Here is a 22,929-nt window from a genome sequence, read left to right on the forward strand (position 1 = left end):
GAAACTAGATTCTTTGCCTTACCTGTATTGTTTCCTAGTTTTATTAAAGTTCCTTCCCATTAAAGTCTCCTATGTTTTGTGCTGATGCGGTGGATGGCAGAACCCATTTAGAATAGGCAGGTTTGCGGGGTTTGGGCTGCCCCTCTCCCTGTCCTATAACAGGCGGAGAGTATCTTTCTAAATTAATAGAAGTAGGAAGTGAAATTTTGTCCATTCCTAAATATGCATCTGTATTTTGATCAACCTGTGCATTTTCAGTAATACCTGGTTATTGTCAGCAGCTAATGGAATATTTTCTCTGACCAGGAAGAAAGAGGAAGATTTTTAACTGTTTCACTAGTAGGATGAGTTTCGTGGAAATGAACTTCAGAAGATGCTTAAGATCCTTCACATTGATTGAACCTTCTGATGAATTATCTGGAAATCGCATTTCCTGTGTGGAGAGCAAACAGCTGCTTGCAAGACTTATCTATGAGTTTTGAATTTAGAAGGAGAAACCACTACTATTATCAACGCTGGAGTTGTAATGCTTTCCATTGATTGGTGGTGTGTGTAATGGGGCTGAGAAGGACTTTAGATTCTGGCAGGAATAGATGTAGACAGGCATAGAAAAGACGATTTTAATTCCAATGAACTCTCACTTTCCTTGCCTGTATTACAAGGACACCACGTAGGGTGGTCACTTCTTAAGGTGAATATATTATTTTCATAGATTATATCATATATCGTTTTCCTCTTTTTAAGATTTATTTTATTTATGCATACAAGAACTGGGGTACAGGCCAGAGGTGTGGGGGTGGTGAGAGGATTCACCAGAGAGAGTGGGGAGCAGAAGAGGTGCATCTAATGAAATACACTGCTGAGGGGAGCAGCAGGCGAGTCAGGAGAGGTCTGCTGTGCCATGTGAGTAGCTCCCTGGCCAGCCAGGATCCGGGATTTAACTCTTGCTGCAGTGGCTGCCAATTGCTTGATAACGCTGTCTTTAACCCCTGCGTCACCAGGGAGGTCCATATATCGTTTTCTTATGTGACACAAAATAATCATTATTCCTTTCAACATTCAGATATTGTGACATCTCAATGACTAATGGCAAAGATCCGGTTTTTTCATCTGTAAATTGGGGGGAATATCAGTATCTACCATACAACAAATTGTTTATAAAGCATTAGATAATGAAAACGATCGTGCGTTCCTCATTGGTTTTACAGAATTAGGTCGTTTTCCTTCAAGCGCGAGTATTATTGTGGACAGAAAGGATAAAACCCGTTTTTACTGGAAAGAACCCGTTTTATCAGTCAAGAAAATCGTCGCTGTTATGCAACCTTTCAGTCCCACGGAACCTTACACCCGGTCTAGCGCTGTTGTCACTCCGGGCCTTTTTTCTCCGTTGTACCTCAGCCGGCTAGCCCCGCCCTCAGGAAGTGAAAAACTTTCCCAAGCTCCCAGTGCATGCTAGGAGTTGCAGTCCCGTCCCTAAAAGCTGAGGGTGGCCGTGAGGTCATCGGTGGTCGCCGGGAGCCGGCAGCACGTGGTGGGCGGGGGCGACGCGCGGTAGCTGTCTGCTCCCTGGAGCGGCAGGAGCTGCCCGCCCTCGCGCCCCGGGTCTCCGTGCCCTCCTGACATGCCCGAGGAGGCGGGCTTCCCGCCGGCCAAGAGATTCCGGCCGGGCTTTGGGCCCCCGAGCCGCGCGGGGTCCTGCCCTCCCGGGAGGCGAGTGGTAATGCTGCTGACCGCGGGCGGCGGTGGCGGCGGTGGAGGCCGGAGGCAGCAGCCGGCCCTGGCCCAGCCCTCCACCAGCCCCTACACTGAGGCGGTGGAGCTGCAGCGCCGGAGTCTGCCCATCTTCCAGGCGCGGGGGCAACTGTTAGCCCAGCTGCGAAACCTGGACAGCGCCGTCCTCATCGGTGAGTGGCCGAGCAGGCAGGCCCTTTCTTGTGTTCGGGTCCTTCCTTGCTTTCGGCTTTTCGCTGTCTGTGAGAAGTTTTTCTCTGGTGCCTCCCGCCCTCTTTTATTCGTTTCTACACAAGCCTTCCCTGCTTTTCTTTGTCAGATCTGACTCGGGGCTTCACAAAAGAGTCGGACAGCGCTGCCCTCACAGCCCAGAAGTGACCGATGTGGGAGGCAGAGACTCACCTTCCTTCTGAAAGGGTACAAAGAAGTACCGGGAGCTTTGGGAGCTTAAACGAGAGAATCTGAACCAGTGTAGGCGAAGGCAGCGGAGAAGATGGTCCCCGAGGGAGGTCTTTTTACCTAGAGGGAGGTTCTGCTTTGTGAAAAACAAAGTGGAAGCGAGAAGCAGTTCGATTAGAGCAGAAGCAGTTTCTGGGTCATGAACTAGGAGACAGAATTGTGGGTCCGGACTAATTGCCGCGGGCTTTGCTCCTTAACTTTTAAGTATAAAGACTCCTGAAGGATGAAGAGGATGAGCTTCTAGAGCGGAGGAGAGACCTGATAGTCAAAGGAATAGAGTTTTAAGAAGGAAATAAATAGATGAAACAATGACATCCAGTAATAGACGCACCAAAAAATGCCTACTGGATTTGGATGCAAGGGATTGATTGTGAGTCCCGGTGAGTGTTATTTTAACACAACTGTAGAGCTAGGAACTGATTTGTCACTGGGCTGAAAACTAAATAGGAGGCATGGAAATGAAGGCAGTGGGAGTAGGCTTCTGTTACTAGAAAAAGAAGGAGGAGTGAGAGGAAATTGCAGGAATTCACAGGTGGAGAGTAAGAACTCAATTAGAGAGGAGAGGCTGAAGATAGTAAGTAGATCCTACAGCAGAGATGGGGCAGCATTGGGGACAAGGGTGCATGGCAACAAGAGTTAGATGCAGAGTTGGCCTGCAACAGGAGGAAGGCTATCTGAAAGGCTACAGGACTGGAGCAAGGTGGTAAGAAAGATTGTGACTTCCCAAAATCTTGTAGGTAAAGGTAGTAGGAGATCACATATGAGGCTTTTACTGGTTTTTAGTGAAATAGATGCAGAAATTCTGCTGAGAGTAGGTATCAAAGAACTTCAGGCAGGCCCTTGGGAAGGGTGAGGACAAGATAAATTGCAAAAACAGTATCAGTGGTAGCTGGTACCCGGGTGCATTTGGCCCCACTTTAAACTCAGTTCTTCATCTGCATAATTGGGTTATTTTGCTTTGTTGTGCTCAGTTGGTGGAGGGGCAGGAAAACATTGATCCAAGATTGGGGTTTTGCCTTACCAGGCAAGGCAGAAAGAATGCAGAATAGTCAAATTCTTAGTCCATGATGCTTGGCTGGATCAGGAAGGATGAGCAACCAGAGGAGAAAAATGCAAGAATAATGAGACTGTAGGACTCCAAGGTCAAAGAGATATAATGGTAGCAAGGGAAGGGGAGTGTTCTCAGGTTTACTGAGTTCTTAGTTCTAATTAGGCGCTGTAAGTGAAACCCACAAGGGGGTAGGAAATAACACTGGATCTTACTGTATGTAGAATGCTCAGGTATAGAGCAGAGACCTTCTGCCTACCAGGAGCTACCATTGTCAAAGGAGGACAAAAACTTTTTAATACTTCCCACAAGGTAAGGTGGTCAGTATGGTGGAAGAGAGATGAACAAGGCATAAGGAGCAGGGAGGAAGCCGCCAGTGCAGCTTGATGAAAGAGAGTTTAAGGTGTAACTCATCTTGTAGAGTTTGCCTGGCAGACAATGTGAGAACAGGCATTTCATAATAGTGTGGGCAAGAGCAGAGGACTTGAAAGAAAGCAGGCTAGGGAATGGTGAAGCATTTGTTATGGTTGCAATGTGTCAGTAGATGTCTCTTCATGTCAGAATATATGCATCTCATCTATTATTTTAAAAAATACACTTTATTTAATGGTTATATTTCCTCTTATGTTTTTACTAATCTGGTAACCTATTATTGAGTATGTATGATCTTTCCAGCTTTTTGCTATCAGGAACAAAGAGGAATAAGACATCTTTGAAGTTAAATCTTTATACACATCATTAATTATTTCCTTACAATCAGTTTATGCAAGTGGATTTGTGTGTCCAAGAGTATAAACATATTTAAGATTTTTTAAATATAATTTGACCTTCTGAGAAACAATCCAGTTAACCCTCCACCAACAGTATATATGAGTGCCCATTTTTCTGTGACTCTATCAACTTAGGTTATTTACATCTTTTCCTCCTAACTTTGATCTGTTTGTGGAAGTTGTTTCAGTTTAATTTAAATGAGACTTTTTTGTTCTTTCCTAGGGGAAACTGGTTCTGGCAAGACGACTCAGATCCCTCAGTACCTCTATGAGGGGGGAATTAGTCGCCAAGGCATCATTGCTGTGACCCAGCCTCGTCGAGTGGCTGCCATCTCTCTTGCTACTAGAGTCTCAGATGAGAAGAGAACTGAACTTGGGAAGCTGGTACCTGATTTCCTTCTTTACTAACATTTCTTTCCTGTGCACTCCATTCATGCCCCCAACCTTTTATTTTTCTGAACAAGATTTCTTTTTTTTTTTTAAGATTTATTTATTCATGCATACAAGAACTGGGGTACAGCCCAGAGGTGCGGGGGTGGGGATAAGTGGATTCACCAGAGACAGAGTAGGGAGCAGAACAGGCAGATGTACCGAAACACACTGCTAAGGAGAGCAGCAGGTGAGGCAGGAGAGGTCTGCTGCGCTATGTGAGTAGCTTCCTGGCTGGCCAGGGATCGAACTCATGCTGCAGAAGCCGAGGATAGTTTCATAGTGCTGTGCTTAACCCCTTGCGCCACCAGGGAGGCCCCTGAACAAGATTTCTTAAGCATAGCAAGATTCTTTCTTGCCACAATTATTTAGGCCTTTTAGTTTAGTGTTTTTTGGTTGTTTTTTTTACAGTTCCTAAGAAATCAGAGGGTTTGGCTGGTTAGAGGTTGTCAATCCATTTGCTTTGCTTTCAAAATCTGCTGGCAAGTGGAGTATATTAGTTGTTTTCCTTGAGCATTTTTAAGACCTATATTCAATCTCTTTATATATCTTTCTAGAAAAATCATAAGCATTCTTGTATATAGATGGATATTGCGTCTAGAACTGTATATGTCAGATTTTATTCTGTTTGTGTATGTTTATACATTTCACATAAAAACATCTATGGCATCTTTTCTTATCTGTACATAGTTTCACTTGAAGCTATTAAGTTGCTGGGGTTAGAAAGCTAGTTTTGTTTTGCTTATAATAATTGCAACAAAAGGGGCATGTCCATTGTCTCCGCCACTAGATCGCATGCTCCGAGGGAGCAGAGCAGGGTCGATGTTTGTCTTGTTCACTGTGATCGTGCAAATGCCCACACAGTACTGGATACTTAGTGGGTGCTTAACAAGTGTGTGATGTGTAAATGAGTCACATCTCTGCACAGGTTGGCTATACTGTGCGCTTCGATGATGTCACCTCCGAAGACACCAGAATCAAGTTTCTGACAGATGGCATGCTTCTGCGAGAAGCAATTTCAGACTCCCTGCTTCGGAAGTATAGTTGTGTCATTTTGGATGAAGCCCACGAACGGACTATCCACACAGATGTGCTCTTTGGTGTGGTGAAAGCGGCACAGAAGAGGCGAAAGGAACTGGGGAAACTGCCTCTCAAAGTAGGTTCAGCATGCTTAAGGGTCTAGGCCTGTGCTTCCTCCACAGCACCTCCTTCGCCCATTCTGCTTCAGAACCATGGAGAAAATAACCAAGATGGGAGTGACACAGGCTTTTTATCTGCTTTTATTGTTGAGAGGGGCACAGAAAGTCTGTCCAGTGTTTGATTTCCCGCCCTTTTCTTCCCTCTTTTGCATAGGTGATTGTGATGTCAGCTACAATGGATGTGGACTTGTTCTCTCAGTATTTCAATGGAGCCCCTGTCCTCTACCTGGAGGGTCGGCAGCATCCAATCCAAATTTTTTACACCAAACAGCCTCAGCATGATTACTTGCATGCTGCGCTTGTCTCGGTCTTCCAGATCCACCAGGTATGGAAAGGGTGCAAATGCCTGAAGAGGTCTGTTTTACTTGCAGTTGATAAAGCACACAGGCCTGAAAAGATAGAGCATTCAGCTACTAGATGAAACTACTTTGTGAGCTCTGCCATTAAGATGAATAAGGAATTTATTTATCATGTTCAAGTTTCTATCCTTTTTTTATGGAATCTCTTTTTCCTTTTAAAAACAAAAGTAATTCCATTCTGACCAGCGTCTTTCCTCAACCAAATCAGAAAACTTCCATGTTTTAGAATAGTAGCTTACAAATAATTTTTTATCATAATCCCCCTAAGAAGCATATTTTATAATGTGCACTTTATATTCAGGGAAGAATTGAAGTTCAGTTGGTTGACAGTGAAAGGAGGGTTTAAAAAAAAAGCAAATTGGGCCTCCCCAGTGGCGCAGCGGTTGAGCGCTGGGTTGCGAAGATGCCCGCAGCCTCTGAAGCACTGGTTCGATTCCCGGCTGCTCCCCGGCCACCGGAGGAGGGTCCCACATGGCGCACAGACCTCTCCTGCCGCCCGCTGCTCCCTTCCTCAGAAGTGTACTTCGGTCCTTCTGCCTGCTCTGCTCCCCGCTCTGACTCTGGTGAATTCTCTCACCCTCCCGTGCTTCTGACTGTACCCAGTGCATGTATAAACAAAAAACAAACTAACAAACAAATAAATAAAACGTGCCTCTATTAAAAAAAAAAAAGGCAAATTATTTTATGTGTTAACTTCATACACAGTATATATCACAGAAATAAGTGTTGTGAAGCACTGCCTCCTTTACTACGTGTGATGTCCTCTCGTATTTTCTCCTTCATGCAAACAAAAAACTGATACAGGATTTTTCTTGGCAACCAAAAATAGGTTGCAACTTAAGAGTTCTCAAAAAAAAAAAAAACCCAAAACCTATTGGCAAGCATTTCTTTTTTCTTTTTTTGTTTTAACATTTGAAAAGAAGAGGTTCATTAGGAAAAGGAGAAAAAGAGAGTCCTCTGCATAGTCACAGATGGGCAGGAGAGCTACTGTTAACAGATATTTCAAAATCTCTTCTCATCTTATGACACATTCACTCTAAAATTTGAATGGTTACATAACCCCATTTTTGTTGAATATAAAATTGATTTTTTACCTTCCCATTAACTTTCTGGAAAAAAAACTAGAGACAAGCTTTTTAAAAGTAATTTTTGTTTTTTTTTTATTTTTTTTTTAAGATTTATTTATTTATTTATACAAGCACTGGGTACAGTCAGAAGCACGGGAGGGTGAGAGAATTCACCAGAGCCAGAGCAGGGAGCAGAGCAGGCAGAAGGACCAAAGTACACTGCTGAGGGGAGCAGCGGGCGGCAGGAGAGGTCTGCGCACCATGTGGGACCCTCCTCCGGTGGCCGGGGAGCAGCCGGGGATCGAACCGGCGCTGCAGAGGCTGCGGGCAGCTTTGCAACCCAGTGCTCAACCACTGCGCCACCGGGGAGGCCCTAATTTTTATTTTAAGCCGGCTGGTACATGGATAATTTAAAGTTTAAAAATCAAGTAATTCATTTTAAAAGACTCAATTAAAACAAAAGAACCAGTAGTTGCTTTTACTTATCCATTCCAGATCTTGTTCTTTAGCATAACTACATTCAACTTCTTATCTGTTTCCACTGGATACTACCTTCATATTTCTAAAATAACCTGCTATATAGCATTTTATTTACTTACTGTTATTAGGTGTTACATGTTAATTTCTTACTATGGTGGATGAGGATTTGGAAACACCCTCCCACATCTTTCTTTCCATTCTCGCGGCTTAATTATATCACACTGTTTTTGAAATCAAGTGTCAAGATTATGACTCTACCTTGCTGGCAGTGCACTATCTCAATTTTTCATTCCTTATAGAACATACTTATACAGCCTTAATATATACTTACGATTAATTTTTTCCCATGTTTTCCATCATCTGTCTTCTGCCAATCATGAATATCTTTTATGCATTCAAACATAATCCACTTATCTTAGAGTCCTTTATGCTCTGTTTCTGCTCATAACCGGTTGTTCTTCTGGCCTGTGTGTAACAGTCACCTTGACTTTTCCCTTTGCCATTTTTCTGTGTGTGTCTTGCCAGCCTTCTGGTTGCATAGGGTAGAAGAAGGGACTGGGGGATTTAGCCAAACTGTACTCAGACTTTGAACCACTTCATTTTTATCCTCCTGCGACTCAGCTCCACCTTGTTCCCAAGTCCTGAGCCTTTCTGGCTTCTCTGTGGAAAGTGGCTCATCTCTGGTTACCATTTCCTTTAGAAGGCACCCAGGTGAGCACTTCCTCCACCAGCCCAGCCACTCACCTCCTCCCCCTTCTCTTCCATCTTTCAAAACTGGGTTGAGGACCTCCCTGGTGGCTCAAGGGGTTAAAACGCAACCTATGAAGCTATCCGCAGCCTCTGCATCATGAGTTCAATCCCCCACCAGGAAGCAACCCACATGGTGCAGCAGACCTCTCCTGTCGCACTCACTGCTCCCCTCAGCAGGAGGGGAGTATTTTGTCTGTCTGCCTGTTCCGCTCTCCCTCTGTCTCTGGTGAATCCTTTTACTCCCTGCATCTCTGGCCTGTACCCCAGTTCTTGTATGCATAAATAAATAAATCTTTAAAAAAAAAATGGGTTGAAACTTTTTATCTGTTCTCTTCTCCCATTGTCTTTGTGTTCTAGGCTTATACCTTCACTGTCATTTGATAGTATTTGAAGATGGTCAGTCTCCTTTACCTATCAAAGGTCAATTTGAGATGAGTTTTTTTTAAAGATTTATTTATTCATGCATACAAGAACTGGGGTACAGGCCAGAGGTGTGGGGAGTGAGAGGATTCACCAGAGACAGAGTGGGGAACAGAACAGGCAGACTAATGAAATATACTGCTGAGGGGAGCAGCGGGCGAGTCAGGAGAGGTCTGCTGCACCATATGGGTAGCTACCTGGCTGGGGATCGAACTCATGCTGCAGAGGCTGCGGACAGCCTCATAGGTTGCGTCTTAACCCCTTGCGCCACCAGGGAGGCCCTGAGATGAGGAGTTTTCATGAATGATGCCTGTGGGTGCATTCTGGTTGCATGGTAGTTTTGATGAGTCTTCCCATTGATGAAGTTTTGACTGTTTTAGATTTATCCTGTCTCTTGTGTACCCTCAGACATTTTTGCTGGTATTAATATTGGGCTTAAATAAATGTACTTGCACATACATATACAATATTATGTATATACTTTATTAAACATTTTTCAATTATTTTTGCATCAACCACTTTACAAATTATTGTCTCTGGACAGCCTTCAAGGAAAAATCAAGTAAAATGGTTATGTCATTAACAATGGGATATTCTTCCATCTGGAAGTTAATCTTTTTATTGAAAGCATTTGGCCAAGTACAGTGTGCCTTTGGGTGTATCAAAGTGCTTTTGATGGCATCATTTAATAAGGGCTCCGTTATCAGCATGACTGCTTCTGATCATTTTCATGGGTCAGGACTTTAAGTTTTCTTTTGTTTTATCAGCCTCATCTTTCAAGATGATTTTGAAAAGGAGGAAGCTTTTTGCATATTTCATTTGCTTACTTGATTGTGCTTTTCATGATACTGGTTAATCTGGTGATTTTCATCCAAAATGTCCTTAATTAGCTTTTAAATATAGCTGGCTAACTTGCATAAGTTACAGCTTTATACATTGTAGAAAAGGTATTCCTCCAGGGTAAATATCAACATTTAGGCTCATGTAAATATCAACATTTAGGCTCCACAATTAAGAAAAAAAACTTTGGGAAACATTGTCAGTGACCATGGTTTTGTTCAGTGCACCCTACACTTCTATCAATGCCTGGTAATCCCTCTCTCCCATTTTTATAGGAAGCCCCTTCTTCTCAGGACATCCTGGTTTTCCTCACTGGTCAAGAGGAGATTGAAGCAATGAGCAAGACATGCCGAGACATTGCAAAGCACCTCCCAGACAGCTGCCCCTCCATGCTAGTTCTTCCTCTGTATGCCTCCCTGCCCTATGCACAGCAGCTCCGCGTCTTCCAGGGAGCCCCAAAGGTGAGTGCACCACTTCTTCTGTCCAGCACCATCCCTGGGCTCCCAGATGATCCAGCAGTGGGGCTTATATGCCAGTCACCAGACTCCTTATAAGGTATATGGGATGGGATGCTAGGTACCCAATAACATTGGCTGAAAAACTGCAGGAATGTAATACATCACTATAGATACAGCTCTTCCATGGTAAGAACAGGAAAACTGTTGTTCGGAGATGAGGAAGAGTACACTGGCAGAAGCTGAATGGTTAATGAGTGACTTCTAAGGTCCAACATAAACAGGTCACAGTTGTCCATAATGCCATTTATCAGGTGCCCATGCTGTGCCAGGCACTGTGCTAACACTACATACACTGTCTCTCATCCTCTCAAGAATCAGCAAAGTAGGTTTTGGTCTCCTTTTATAAACCCTGAGGACTCAGAAGCAACAGTTGCTTAAGGGACATATAGTAAGTAAATGTCAGGGTCAGGATGTCATCCCACATCTACCTGCTTCTGAATCTTGTGCCTGTTCTACATCTCATCACACCTCAATATAAGCTCGTAAGACTGGAACATCCCCCCTCTCCTCTACTCAGTGTACAGATCAGCCATCGATATTATTAACTGTCATTAATAGCGAAGTCATCTTTTCTTGATCATGAATGAACTGTGGAAATTAATGGTGAGGAATATGTTTTAAAACTTCTGAATCATACGTGTGTCATATGGCTTTTTGGTTTTCTTCCTCCTTTTAGGGTTATCGCAAAGTGATCATTTCAACCAACATCGCTGAAACCTCCATAACCATTACAGGAATAAAATATGTAGTTGACACGGGCATGGTTAAAGCAAAGAAGTATAACCCTGGTGAGAACCTGTAGCTCATGAATGTCTCTTCTCTATATAGTTAGCACTGTTGAGTTTCATATAGTCTCACAGTTTTCCCCAAATGAGCATTTCATGTTTGGAACTAACTGATATTTAGGTGGCAGGCACGTAGACAATCCAGAAGTCAGGTCCTGAAAGGGGACCTGAGGCAGGTCAGTGAGACAAGAAAAAGAGGTGGAAAGAAGAACCCAGGGTAGCAAACTTGGGGACAGAAGGTCGGGATCTAGACAGAGGGTCTTAAGCCTCATTGGAAGTTGACTGAGAATATTGAAGAAGAGGGACAGCATGATACATCAGAGGCTTCATCAGAAGTAATATTTGAGCATGGCTGGTGTGAGCCATGGAAGGAAGGAAGCATGCCAGAGGCCGGAGTGAGGCACTGGCTATTTCCTGAGATTATACAGTGGGAAACTTGCTTGAAGTCATTTTTATTCTTGTGCATTTCATACCTTGCTTTAACTTAGAGGGGATTTGGCTCCCAAATGTTTAATTGAAATGAACTACAGTGCTTTTGAGGCTGCTGACTTCCACATGTGTCTCTTGGAGATGACATATGTGAAAGGATTTGGTTCTTCAGTGCCTGGCACAGAATACACCTTTATAAAAAAAAAGTCTCATTTACTCCTAGGAGAAACAGCATCACCTTGGCCATCCTTTATAAAATTGAGGGGGAGGGTACGGCACGAAGGACTGGAGGCATTTCATTTCCAAGTCACTGATAGGGTGACCAATCATCCTAGTTTGCATAATCTCCTGGTTTTAGCACTAAAAGTCCCAAGTCCTGGGAAACCCCTCACTCCTGGGGAAAGTGCATGTCTCCCTGTGTCAAAACCAACATCTCTGAAGTAGGCTTTCCCGACCCCACACTATAAGCAGATTTTTATGCTATTTTAGTAACAGGTTTCACACAGCATTCATTGCAATGCCTTGTATCACTACAGAGGAGGTGGGTTTTGTACTTTCCAATGTAGCCTTGAGTTTTTCTGGACTTATGTATTGCAGAAAGGATCACTGGTGTTCTGAGGAATGCTGCTTTTTGTCCACACTGTAGAAACAATTTGTTTCTGTGTTGAACAGAGCACTAATGTGGTTCATTCTGCATCCAGACAGTGGCCTGGAGGTGTTAGCTGTGCAGCGGGTCTCAAAGACCCAGGCTTGGCAACGAACAGGACGGGCTGGCAGAGAAGAAAGCGGCATCTGTTACCGGCTCTACACAGAAGATGAGTTTGAGAAGTTTGAGAAGATGACTGTGCCAGAGATCCAAAGGTAGGCCAAGGTGCTCCCACACACCTGCCATTTGTCCCCACATGCTCCTCTCATCCCAGGGCTGCAGTTTTCACTAACTCAATTGACTGTCTGCCTCACTGACTAGAGAATCAAGAACAGGTGAACGAGTCGTCTCTCTCTTTTTAGGTGTAACCTGGCGAGTGTGCTGCTACAGCTCCTGGCAATGAAAGTCCCAAATGTGCTCACCTTTGACTTCATGTCCAAACCGTCTCCAGGTAAATGGAATCTTTAGTGCAGTGAAGGCATTCAAGTAGACAACAGCAAATGAATACTCCCCCCAAAAGTGTTTTGGTGGTCTCCTTTGTTTCATTTCATTTGACACATAACAACACAGACGCTTTCAGAGAAGCGTCTCAGAATCTGGAAGGATGGCTCCTGTGCTGGCTGTCTGCACTGTCCTGGTGCAGAAACAGTGTCTCCCCAGAGGCTGACAGTCAGGTTCTTGACCACAGGAGGCAATGAAGGTAGTCAGGTGGATCTGTGGAATACTGGAGGAACTAACAGCATTGTAGTTTTACCAGTAAAAAGTTAAAAGTTTCTTTGTTTGGGGCTGGAATCTTATTCCTGCCTTTCATTAACAATCTGTATGGGGAAATTTTTTTTTTAATTTTTGGTGGTAGGTTTAGCACTTGGCATCTCCTTAGTACACCATTTTCCTTTTTTCTCCTCTTTTTTAAGTGAAGAAATGCAATTGGTTAAAAAAAAAAAAAAGTAGACAATTGATAGGTATACAAGCGCTCCTCTCCCACCTCCAGGTCTTAGTGTCCTGCCCCTAACACAACCACTATGACCACTTTCTAGTTGTCTCCTCGAGAAAACTTATGCTTGTGCAAGTATAGATAGCCTCTTAAAACACAAGTAACAATTTCACATTGTGCACAGTTCTATACTTTTTTTCCCCTTTCAATTACTAAATTCTTACATGCAAGGGAAGAACATACATGTAAGATAGAAGATGTAGTAAACCAATACCTACCAGTGTCCTCAAATCCCTCCCTGCCATACTTGCTTGCTTCCTACTCCCTCAAGGTGACCATCCTCCCACATTTTGTATGTAATTTCCTGGTTTTTCTTTAATGTTTCACTAGATACCCATGTGTCCCTTAACAATGCTGTTTCATTTTACACATTTATGTCTCAACTTTTCAGCAGCTTTTCCTTTTTTCCCATCACATTTTGTAAGGCTTATTTGTGTTGATGCATTTTCACCATTAGATGCTATTCCATTCTATGAATAAGTCAAATTACATTCATCTATTCTATTGGTAGACATTTGCACATTGCTTTTTTCATTTAATACATTTTACAGATCAGTTCCTCTCAGTGTCTATATATTTATTATACTCTCAGAAATGTTTTTTTGGTTCTTTAATAGATAATGTATTTACATGATTCAAAATTCAAACAGTATAAAAGAGTGCCTCTAAAGTACCTGCTACTTCCATCCTTGTGTGTATGTTTCTGGAGTGCAGGTATATCTGCACTGACAATGAATATCTGTGGATAAAATTCATAAATGATGTTGCAGGATTTAAATTTATGTATAGTTTGCCAAGTTATAGGTCATTGTTTTAGAAGAGAATTAAACTGAAGGCAGTCATGTCATTAACAACTCTGAAAAGTATGTCACAGGGAGAGTGGTGGTTTTGATCTTTGCTGTAGTTTGATGGAGAGTATCCCATCAAACAGAAGCTCCCAAAGTACTGAGGCAGCTGCAATTTGTGGGGGGGTTTGGATTTTTGGCTCCTTTTTTATGTTTGTTTCTCTTTAGATCATGTACAGGCAGCCATTGCCCAACTGGACCTGTTAGGTGCTCTCGAACATAAGGATGACCAGCTGACTTTGACTCCAATTGGAAGAAAGATGGCGGCTTTTCCTTTAGAACCCAAATTTGCCAAAGTAAATGATACCTTCTCCTCAGTTCCTTTTCTGTATATTACAGGTTAGCCATCCCAAAGTAGACTTCTCATCCCAATGCTTCTAGATTAATCTTCATTTTTTTCTCTTAAATAATTATCAGTCCTTTCTTTGCATCCAACACTGATTTATGTTCTATGTGGGCTTCAAACTCATATTAAATCATGAGCCCTACTCAATAGAAATTTACAGTCCTGCTTTACAAGAGAGTAAAATAAGAGTAACAAACATAGTCATGGCTTTAGAAATAACTCCTCTTTAACTTCTTAGAAAGGAAGTTGCAAATGGAATATACAGAAATAATCTAGCTAGAAAAAAATTGGTTTATACAGTTTTTAATTTTGATTTGCAGACCATTCTCCTGTCCCCCAAATTCCACTGTACAGAAGAGATTCTGACCATTGTGTCCCTGCTATCGGTGGACAGTGTTCTCTATAACCCTCCCTCCCGGCGGGATGAAGTGCAGGGTGTCCGCAAGAAGTTCATATCCAGCGAGGGTGATCACATCACCCTGCTCAACATATACCGGACCTTCAAAAACATAGGCGGGAATAAGGTGAACCTTGTCTTTTTCCTATTTTCAGGGATGCAATTTGAATGTACCTTTGGTTTTGGCTGAGTCATGTAAAGAATCACAAAAAGAATGCCAGATATTATTTCAGAAAACATACAGAGATAATACCAGGGAAAAAATACAAGTCTTAACCTTCCACTCTGTTTAGTGACCCTATTTCTTAGCTACAAAATGACGTTTTTCCCCGACTTGCTCCTCACTTTCTGTGTAGCAGTTAGTGTTTGTATGACGTTTCATTTCCTCTCAAGTGAAAATGACAATATATTGTTTCATTTATTAATGAAACCAGTAGTTATGCCATAGTATGCATATTTTAACTTTGTCTGCATTCTACTACAGTTAATTCCTTTAAAAAAAAAAGACACCACCCATTTTTAGTAGGTAAAGTTTTTTTTTTTTTTTAAAGATTTACTTATTCATATAAGAGCTAGGGTACAGGCCAGAGATGATGGGGGGTGAGAGGATTCATCAGAGACAGAGTGAGGAACAGAACAGGCAGACTGACTGAAACACACTGCTGAGGGGAGCAGCTGACAAGATAGGAGAGGTCGCTTCGCCATGTGGATTTCTACCTGGCTGGCTGGGGATCGAACTCATGCTGCAGAGGCTGCGGATTGTTTCACAGTGTGGTGCTTAAGCCTTTGCGCCACCAGGAAGGCCCAGTAGTTAAAGTACTTTATAAATATTTTGCCATATTTGCTTTGATTTGTTTTTCAAAAGCTATCGCAGAAACTCTGATCTGCTCCTTTCCTAGTCCTTCTTTCCCTTAGCCACTTACCCTCCCTTAACCACTGTCTTGAAGTTGGGTGTGTTTCCATGGGTAAAAGAATGCCTTTACTTTTTTTTTTTTTTTAATATATATTTAAAGAACAGCTTTATTAGGGAAAGGGACAGAAGAATAAAGACACTTGCATAGACACAGGCGGGCAGGAAGAGCTGCCCTGAAAGGGACTGGTTTGCCAAGAGAGGCCCGCATGGTTGCAGGTGGGTGGCCTTGAGGAGAGCGGCCTCTGCTGAGGTAGGTCAGTGAAGAAAAGCCCACCATGGTAGAGGTCACGGGCAGTCAGAAAGTTGCTGCCCTGCAGAGGAAGAGAGTTGGTGAAGAAAAACGCCTGCATAGGCACAGGTGGGCAGATGGAGTGCTGCCAAGAATACCTTTACTTTATATCCATGAACATTATATACTAGGGATCTTTTTGTACACTACCCTTTGTAGCTTGTTCTACTTCCAGCGCTGCAGTGAACATCTATATGTGTCTCCTGCACAGGGAGAATGTCGCTGGGTGCCAGCACCCAGGAGTTGACCTGCTGGTCTTGGGTTGCTGCATCCAGCTTTACCAGGCTGGCATGTGGCTCCCCAAAGGTCTCAGTACTTCTTTATACACTCCACAGTGTGTAAGAGTTTCTATTTCCATCATCCTTTCCAACGCTTAGCTGAATTTTTGCCCAGTTAGATGTGTACTAGTCTCGTTTTAGAATACATTGCCGTGATTCTTACAGAGAATCCCTATGTAAGTTTGTTGGTCATTTATAGTTATCTTCTGTGAGATTTCCGTACCTTTGGGTTGTTTTTTTTTTTTTTTCCTGAATTGTTGGGTTTTTATATATTCTGGGAGTTCTCATTCTTTATTGGGTATAATGCTTGAAATATTCCAGTTTGTAGCTTTTTTCATGTTCACTTGACATAAGGAAATGTTTAGTTTTAAGGAAATATAATAAGGAAGGAAGTTTAACTTACTAATAGTTTTCCTTTTGGGTTGTGCATTTTGACATATTTTTCCACATTTACTGGAAATTGAAGTAACTAAAGTTTTCACCTAAGTTCAATTCCATACTAAAAATTGTTGTATTTATTTTTCTTGACAGAAAGGAGAGAATTGAAATACTTTTTTTTTTTCCTATTCAGGACTGGTGCAAAGAGAATTTTGTCAACAGCAAGAATATGATGCTAGTAGCCGAAGTCAGAGCACAGCTGAGAGACATCTGCTTAAAGGTATTCTTTCTTGCTGGTGTTCTTGAGGGTGGACTAAGCTATCACTTTATTCTAGGTGAAAATAAGGATGAAAGTTGTAAACCTTCCTCTATTTTGGTCTATTTCTTCATAGCCCTGCTTTTTAATAGCATTTTTTAACAGTTACATGCTATAATTTGCACTAACTTTTTAAAAACTTTATTTTTTTTTAAGATTGATTTATTTATACATGAACAGTCTGACACCAGAGCCAGAGCGGAGAGCAGAGCAGGCAGTGAGAGACACTGTGCACCAGGACTCAGAGGTGAGGGAGCAGATCGAACTAGGTTGCAGATGGAGCAGATTGATTTATTTATACAAGAACTGGGGTACAGACCAGAGGAGCAGGAGGGTGAGAGAGTGCACCAGACTCAGAGGAGGGAGCAGAATAGGCAGATGGAGCAGTGGGCGCGACAGGAGTGGTCTGTCACGCCATGTGGAAATCTCCCTGGCCGGCTGGGAATCTAACCTGTGCTGCAGAGGCTGCGGACAGCTTCACAGCACTGTGCTCAACCCGCTGCGCCACCGGGGAGGCCCTTTTTAAAACTTTAACTGCATTTCCCAATGTTATTAGAATTCTTTCTAAGCTTTTTTCAAGTGGGTATGTCTTTATCTTTCAGGTTACAGAAGTAATCTTTATTGTTAATAAAAGTTGATGCAGTGCACAAAACTTAATGCCTAATGCTATAAATTTAAAAGTCTACCATAGCCCCTTCAAGGATTAGCTACTGTGATATGGATCCTTCTAGTATTTTTTTCTGAATTATATATTTTTTGGTTTTTTTAAAAACTTTTGTTTTCTAAGATTTATTTATCTATGCATACAAGAACTGGAGTAGAGGCCAGAAGTGCAGGGGGTGAGAGGATTCATCAGAGACAGAGTGGGGAGCAGAACAGGCAGATTGACTGAAATACACTGCTGAGGGGAGCAGCGGGCAAATCAGGAGAGGTCTGCTGTGATATGTGGGTAACTCCCTGGCTGGGGGATCGAACTCGTGCTGCAGTGGCCACGGATAGCATCCATAGGTTGCATTTTAACCCCTTGCGCCACCAGGGAGGCCCTGGTTTGTTTGGGTTTTTTTTTAAGATTTATTTATTTATGCATATGAGAGCTGGGGTATAGGCCAGAGCACCTGGGAGTGGGGAGTGAGAGGGTTCACCAGAGATAGAGTGGGGAGCAGAACAGGCGGATTGACTGAAATACACTGCTGGGGAACAGCGGGTGAGACAGGAGAGGTCTGCTCTGCCATGTGGGTTAGCTCCCTGGCCAGGGATCGAACTCATGCTGCAGTGGCTGTGATAGCTTCATAGTGCTGTGCTTAACCCCTTGTGCCACCAGGGAGGCCCAAGATTTTCTTTTTAAAACAAATACAGCATACATTTTATTTTGCAACTTGTTTTCTACTTGGTATAGTTCTTGAATACTTAGTGTGTCTGAGCTGTCTTTCAGTCTCTGTCATATGCCTATCTCATATTTTTTTTTGTAACTATATAGCATTTCATTATATTCACAATCTAATGATTAAATTTAATTTAATCAAATTCCCAATGGTGGTCATAGGTTATGCTGTAATGACCATCCCCCTGCATATGTATTTTGCTCCAATGTACACAGAATAAATTTCTAGATAAGTAATTTTGATGGGCATTGCCAAATCATCCACCCAAAATTTTTCTGTCAACTTATATTCCCACTTAGAGTACATGATCTTTTTTGATATTAGAAAAAATAGAGATACTGAGACACAGTATCTTAAGAGACAATCTGAAGGAACTATATATATATGTATATGTATATATGAATATATATATATGAATGAATAACTTTGTTGAGAAGCCAGTAATAATTAACAATCACTATTGTTTATGAAACACTTATTAAGGCATTGTTCTAAACACTTTTCGTGTAGTTGCTTTATTTGAAATTCTCACTTCCCCTCTATGAGGTTAATTCTGTTATTATCCAAGTTTACAAATGAAACTAGAGCCTAAGGAAATTAAGTAATTTGTCCCAAATCAAACAGCAAGTGAGTGCTGGAGCAGGCAACCTGGAAAAAGAGACCATCAGTTAACTGTAGTACTCTAGGGCTTCCTGGAGGTGGTGACAGCTGAGCTACATCTTAACAAATGAGACAGAGTATCTTCATTGGGCCAGGAGAAGTTGGTAACAAAGAACAAAACCCCTTAAACCATCTTCAAGAGAAAAGGAGGGATAAAGAGTTATCTCTGAGAACCTATGGGCAGGAAGTACACAGGGATCAGAATAAGGAAACAGATGAAGACATCAGGAGCCAGGGCAACTTTCTCTGGGCCTGCTAGTCCTCTTGTTTTAGCTCTGTTCTATGTGCTTCCTCCCCTCTTACCTTCTGCCTCAGCCTGCAAGATTGCTTTCCCTGTCCTCTCCACCCAAGAGACTAACAGATTGGTCAGACGCTCCATGTTCAGACTTTTTAAGTGCCTGGAAGTGAGAAGCTGGCCCAATATAAGCAAAATAAGTGTCTGCCACTAGTCCACTCAGCTCTGGCCAGGGTGTGAGGTGACATGACCCTCTCAACAATGATGGTAGAGCAAGGAAATTGATTGATAGCTGGCATTTCTACTCCAGCACTGAGGGTGCAAAAGCAGCCCCAGAACAGGCCTCGGTAAGAGAAGGCAGTTGACTGTGGAGTTCCCCAGGATGCTCAGGGTGGCTCATTCATGGCTGCACAATAGGAAGCTTGCATGGTTTTGCCAGGGACAATAGAGACATTGAAGGGTTTTGAGTAGATAAAGAATGACTTGAGTTATGCTTTAGGAAGATTAATTTGGCAGCAGTGTGTGGGATGATTTGGAGTAAGGGGATGATGATGTAGTCAAGGTTAGAGGGGAAAGCCTTCCTCCCTGGGGTAGTGAATATTTCAGTGAACATGTGGGATGCCGGGTCACCCAACCTTACTGGGTCACCTAACCTGTTAGTGGTCTGGCGCTGATATCACCATCTTCCCCCTAGTCCTGACTAACCCATGCTGCTCTTTCCCTGTTTCTGTTGTTGTTCTTCAGCTGTGCTTATGTCCATCCCTAAGGCATTTGAAGTCACCACCTTCAAATGTCAGCATTCACTTTGTTGGGCTTGCACTATGGGCTGCATTTTAGGTACAGTTGCTCCAAATACTATGTAGTGCTGAGCAGTATTTTTGTTCAGGGTCTTTTATGTACCTCATTTCCTCTTGAAACAGATGTCAATGCCGATCATGTCATCCCGAGGAGACGCGGAGAATATCCGCCGCTGCCTGGCTCACAGCCTCTTCATGAGCACTGCTGAGCTTCAGCCAGATGGCACTTACGCCACCACGGACACCCACCAGCCTGTGGCCATCCACCCCTCGTCTGTCCTCTTCCACTGCAAACCAGCCTGTGTAGTGTACACGGAACTGCTCTACACCAACAAGTGCTACATGCGAGACCTCTGTGTTGTGGATGCCGAATGGCTGTACGAGGCTGCCCCCGAGTACTTCAGGAGAAAGCTGAGGACCGCCAGGACCTGAGCCAGCCCAGGACCTGCCAGAACTGTGGGTGCCTGGATGCTGGGGCCACATCCATCCTCCTAGCAGACTTCTGGGTCAGCATCTAGAAAAGAGGCAAGTTAATGTAGCAGAATGTGCCTGACTTTGAGGAGCTTGAAAGCATCCCTGTTTAAACTCCTAAGGCTGAACTATGTAAATTTGTACATACATTCATACTTTGGAAACTTAGAATTATGCTTTTGGTTTTTGAGGGGTGACTTAGTTGACTTCTGAGCCTCACTTTCCTTACCTGCCAAATGGGGATGGTAATAATAATAATAATAATAATAATATAGAGTTGGGGTCATATTAGAGAAAATGAATGAGTGAAAGTGCCCAGAGCTAAACCCTGGCCATGATAAATGCAGAATGAATTGTGAGCCAGTGTGCTTGATGCTGTTGCTTTCTACGTGGTATGAATTCAGCACAGCAAAGAACCCTAGAGATCGTAACTGAGTGGGAGTTTCTGAAAGGGACCATAGTAGGTCAAAAAACTTGAATATTGTACTTTGATTTATTTTAATGTCTATCTCTATGAAGCTTTTAAATAGAAAACATTAAAAATTGACTTCTGTAGAAGTCTCAGTAGGAAGGTGCTGTGGTCTCTTACCTCAGGGGCTTGTTGCCCCTCCTAGGCCTCATTCCCCAGGGTGTGAAGCTCTGTCTTGCTCCCTCCAAGCGAACACCAGTAAAGGAGGCCCTGAGGCCACTGCAGCTTTTTTGTTTTTCTTTCTGAAATCCCTTTTCCTTCCCTTTAAGGACTTGGGGATATCCTGACTTTGCTACTAACTGTGCTAGTCACCCCTCTCCAGCCCTCAGTTTCTACGTTTGTCAGAGAAAATTAGCGTGTCTCCACAGTCTTTTCCTGTTCTCGTATTTTGAAAAGGAAGAAGACAAAAAGGTTCTTAGCTATTTAATTATCAAAAGTATATAATCTTTCCCCAGAGAATCTTCTGCCCTAGAAAAAGGCACGATTTGATCTTTTCATTGTACTTATTAATTGGGCTAAACACATGTGTGCAGTATTTGGTTATTACTTACAAAATAAATCATGCAAGTTATAAATTGGGGGCCAGATTGCCCAAAAGACTCTCAAGGCAGTGGATGTTCTCTTTACTCTAGGTCCAGTGAGCTCTCCAAGCCAAAGCACCCCCAATCCAAGGCTCATTTGTCTGTGCTCTTGGCTTTCCAACACTAGCTGTGTGTGGCCTGAGCAGTCAAGCTTTTACCCAGTGTTCAGGGTGAGAACTTTATTTCTGTTAGTAGTAGTTAAATTAGGCCAAAGAGAGTAGACAAATGTGTATCCTATCTTACTGAATTGTTAGACTTCACCTGACTTTCCTCAAATGACTTGTTTTTACCATTGCTCACTTTCTGAAGTTTTTCAGAAAATTTAAGTATATTTTTCTCATTTATTTAATGGAGGCCTAGGATGTTTAATCTGAGTTGGTAAAAGAAAATATACTTTTAATAAAACAGTCATCATACTGGCAAGAAATGGGGAGCAGGGGTGCGTTTTATCTTCTTCAGCAAATTCTCTATCTAGAGACTTTTTATGGGTCAAGTAAAACTTAACTTGAGAGTAATTTATGTCCAGTTTAAGTACCTGAAGCTTCTGGAAATGTGTATTTTCTGAGCACGAGTAAGGGGTAAATAACTTCTAAGTAAATATAAGTAACTTCTTAGCTTTAATGTTTCTGTACAGAAATATGTTTATCACTGTAATATTCTGGTAGAGTTTTAATGTTAGTTTTTTATTGGGCTTTTTAAAGAGTTCATTTTTAACATAGCTGCTCAGGGATTAAATCAGATTGGAAACCTCATTCTGACTCCACATATTACTACTGGGTATTTTGAGCTGCCGGTACTTTAAACTTTCTTAAGAAAGTTGTGTTTCATGATGATGCTACAGTGTAATCTTGAGCAACTTTGTCAATTGGTAAAACCTCTAAGGGTGTGACACCTTTTTTCCAACCTGTGAAATTCACATCTGGGTGAATGACTGGCTCCCATGAGCAGCTTTGTGTCATAGCACCCCAAGCCGCTAGCATGCCGCAGGAGTTTGTCTTCTAGTAATTACAGGGGTGAAAGATCCAGAGCAACACAGATTCCATTGCAGGGAGAGAACTGCCTACACTTGAGCCTTGGTAAGAACCCTTCATATTGCCGCTCTGCTGGTTGTAAAAGAGATGCCAGGAAGGAGACGTGTTTTTGCTCTGAGTAAAAGTGATGATGGCTGTGACACATACAGTTAATTGAGTGATCGGGAACTAGGGCCAAGCATGGAGGATATACCTTGAGCATATAAGGAAGACACTATGCTAATGGGGAAGGAAGGACTTTATTATATATTTTGTATGATCAGAATATCATAACTTGCAGGAAAAGAAAAAGATCAAGTTGATAAAGGTTATATTTTTAGTCTGTTCGTATTCAGACAGACATAGCTCTATAGAAACATCAGCTCTTGTATATATGTATATATAATGCTCAGATTTGCACATGACTATCAAAACCATTAAAAGTGAATCTTGTACATGATGTGTGTGGCTTCTTTCCCGCGTCTCCTTTCCCTTCTTCACAGAACGCTGCTTAGTATATAGTATTAGTCTTTGCTGCTATTGATAATTTGGGAAGACTTTCTTGTTACCTTATATAACCTGTGTCCTGGAAAGGTAGAGCAATCTTAACCAAAACCTGTTGTGATCCACTGCTTATT

The 22,929-nt window shown here is 42.4% G+C and overlaps 1 protein-coding gene across 2 annotated transcripts; it reads left to right on the top strand.

Moving 5' to 3' along the window:
- Window positions 1-1,430: 1,430 nt before the first annotated feature.
- On the top strand, window positions 1,431-22,745 carry DHX33 (DEAH-box helicase 33). 2 transcript variants are annotated; one of them, XM_037493535.2, is made up of 12 exons: window positions 1,431-1,904; window positions 4,232-4,392; window positions 5,366-5,593; window positions 5,791-5,961; window positions 9,828-10,013; window positions 10,747-10,858; window positions 11,986-12,145; window positions 12,293-12,381; window positions 13,938-14,065; window positions 14,436-14,639; window positions 16,564-16,650; window positions 19,884-22,745. In XM_037493535.2, exons 1-12 carry the CDS (start codon window positions 1,622-1,624, stop codon window positions 20,190-20,192), a joined length of 2,118 nt encoding a protein of 705 aa, XP_037349432.1. In that variant the 5' UTR covers window positions 1,431-1,621; the 3' UTR covers window positions 20,193-22,745. The 2 variants fall into 2 exon arrangements, with proteins under 2 accessions (XP_037349432.1, XP_037349434.1); XM_037493537.2 differs by lacking the exon at window positions 1,431-1,904 and adding an exon at window positions 2,157-2,570.
- Window positions 22,746-22,929: the final 184 nt, after the last annotated feature.

This window comes from Talpa occidentalis, unplaced genomic scaffold, assembly GCF_014898055.3.
Source record: "Talpa occidentalis isolate TD23 unplaced genomic scaffold, MPIMG_talOcc4v2.1 talOcc4.7, whole genome shotgun sequence".
Lineage (NCBI taxonomy): Eukaryota > Metazoa > Chordata > Mammalia > Eulipotyphla > Talpidae > Talpa > Talpa occidentalis.

Coding starts and splice junctions, on each gene's coding strand:
- DHX33 (XM_037493535.2), top strand. CDS start 1,622: ATGCCCGAGGAGGCGGGCTTCCCGCCGGCCAAGAGATTCCGGCCGGGC. Junction 1,905..4,231: donor GGACAGCGCCGTCCTCATCG/GTGAGTGGCCGA, acceptor GTTCTTTCCTAG/GGGAAACTGGTTCTGGCAAG. Junction 5,962..9,827: donor CGGTCTTCCAGATCCACCAG/GTATGGAAAGGG, acceptor CCATTTTTATAG/GAAGCCCCTTCTTCTCAGGA.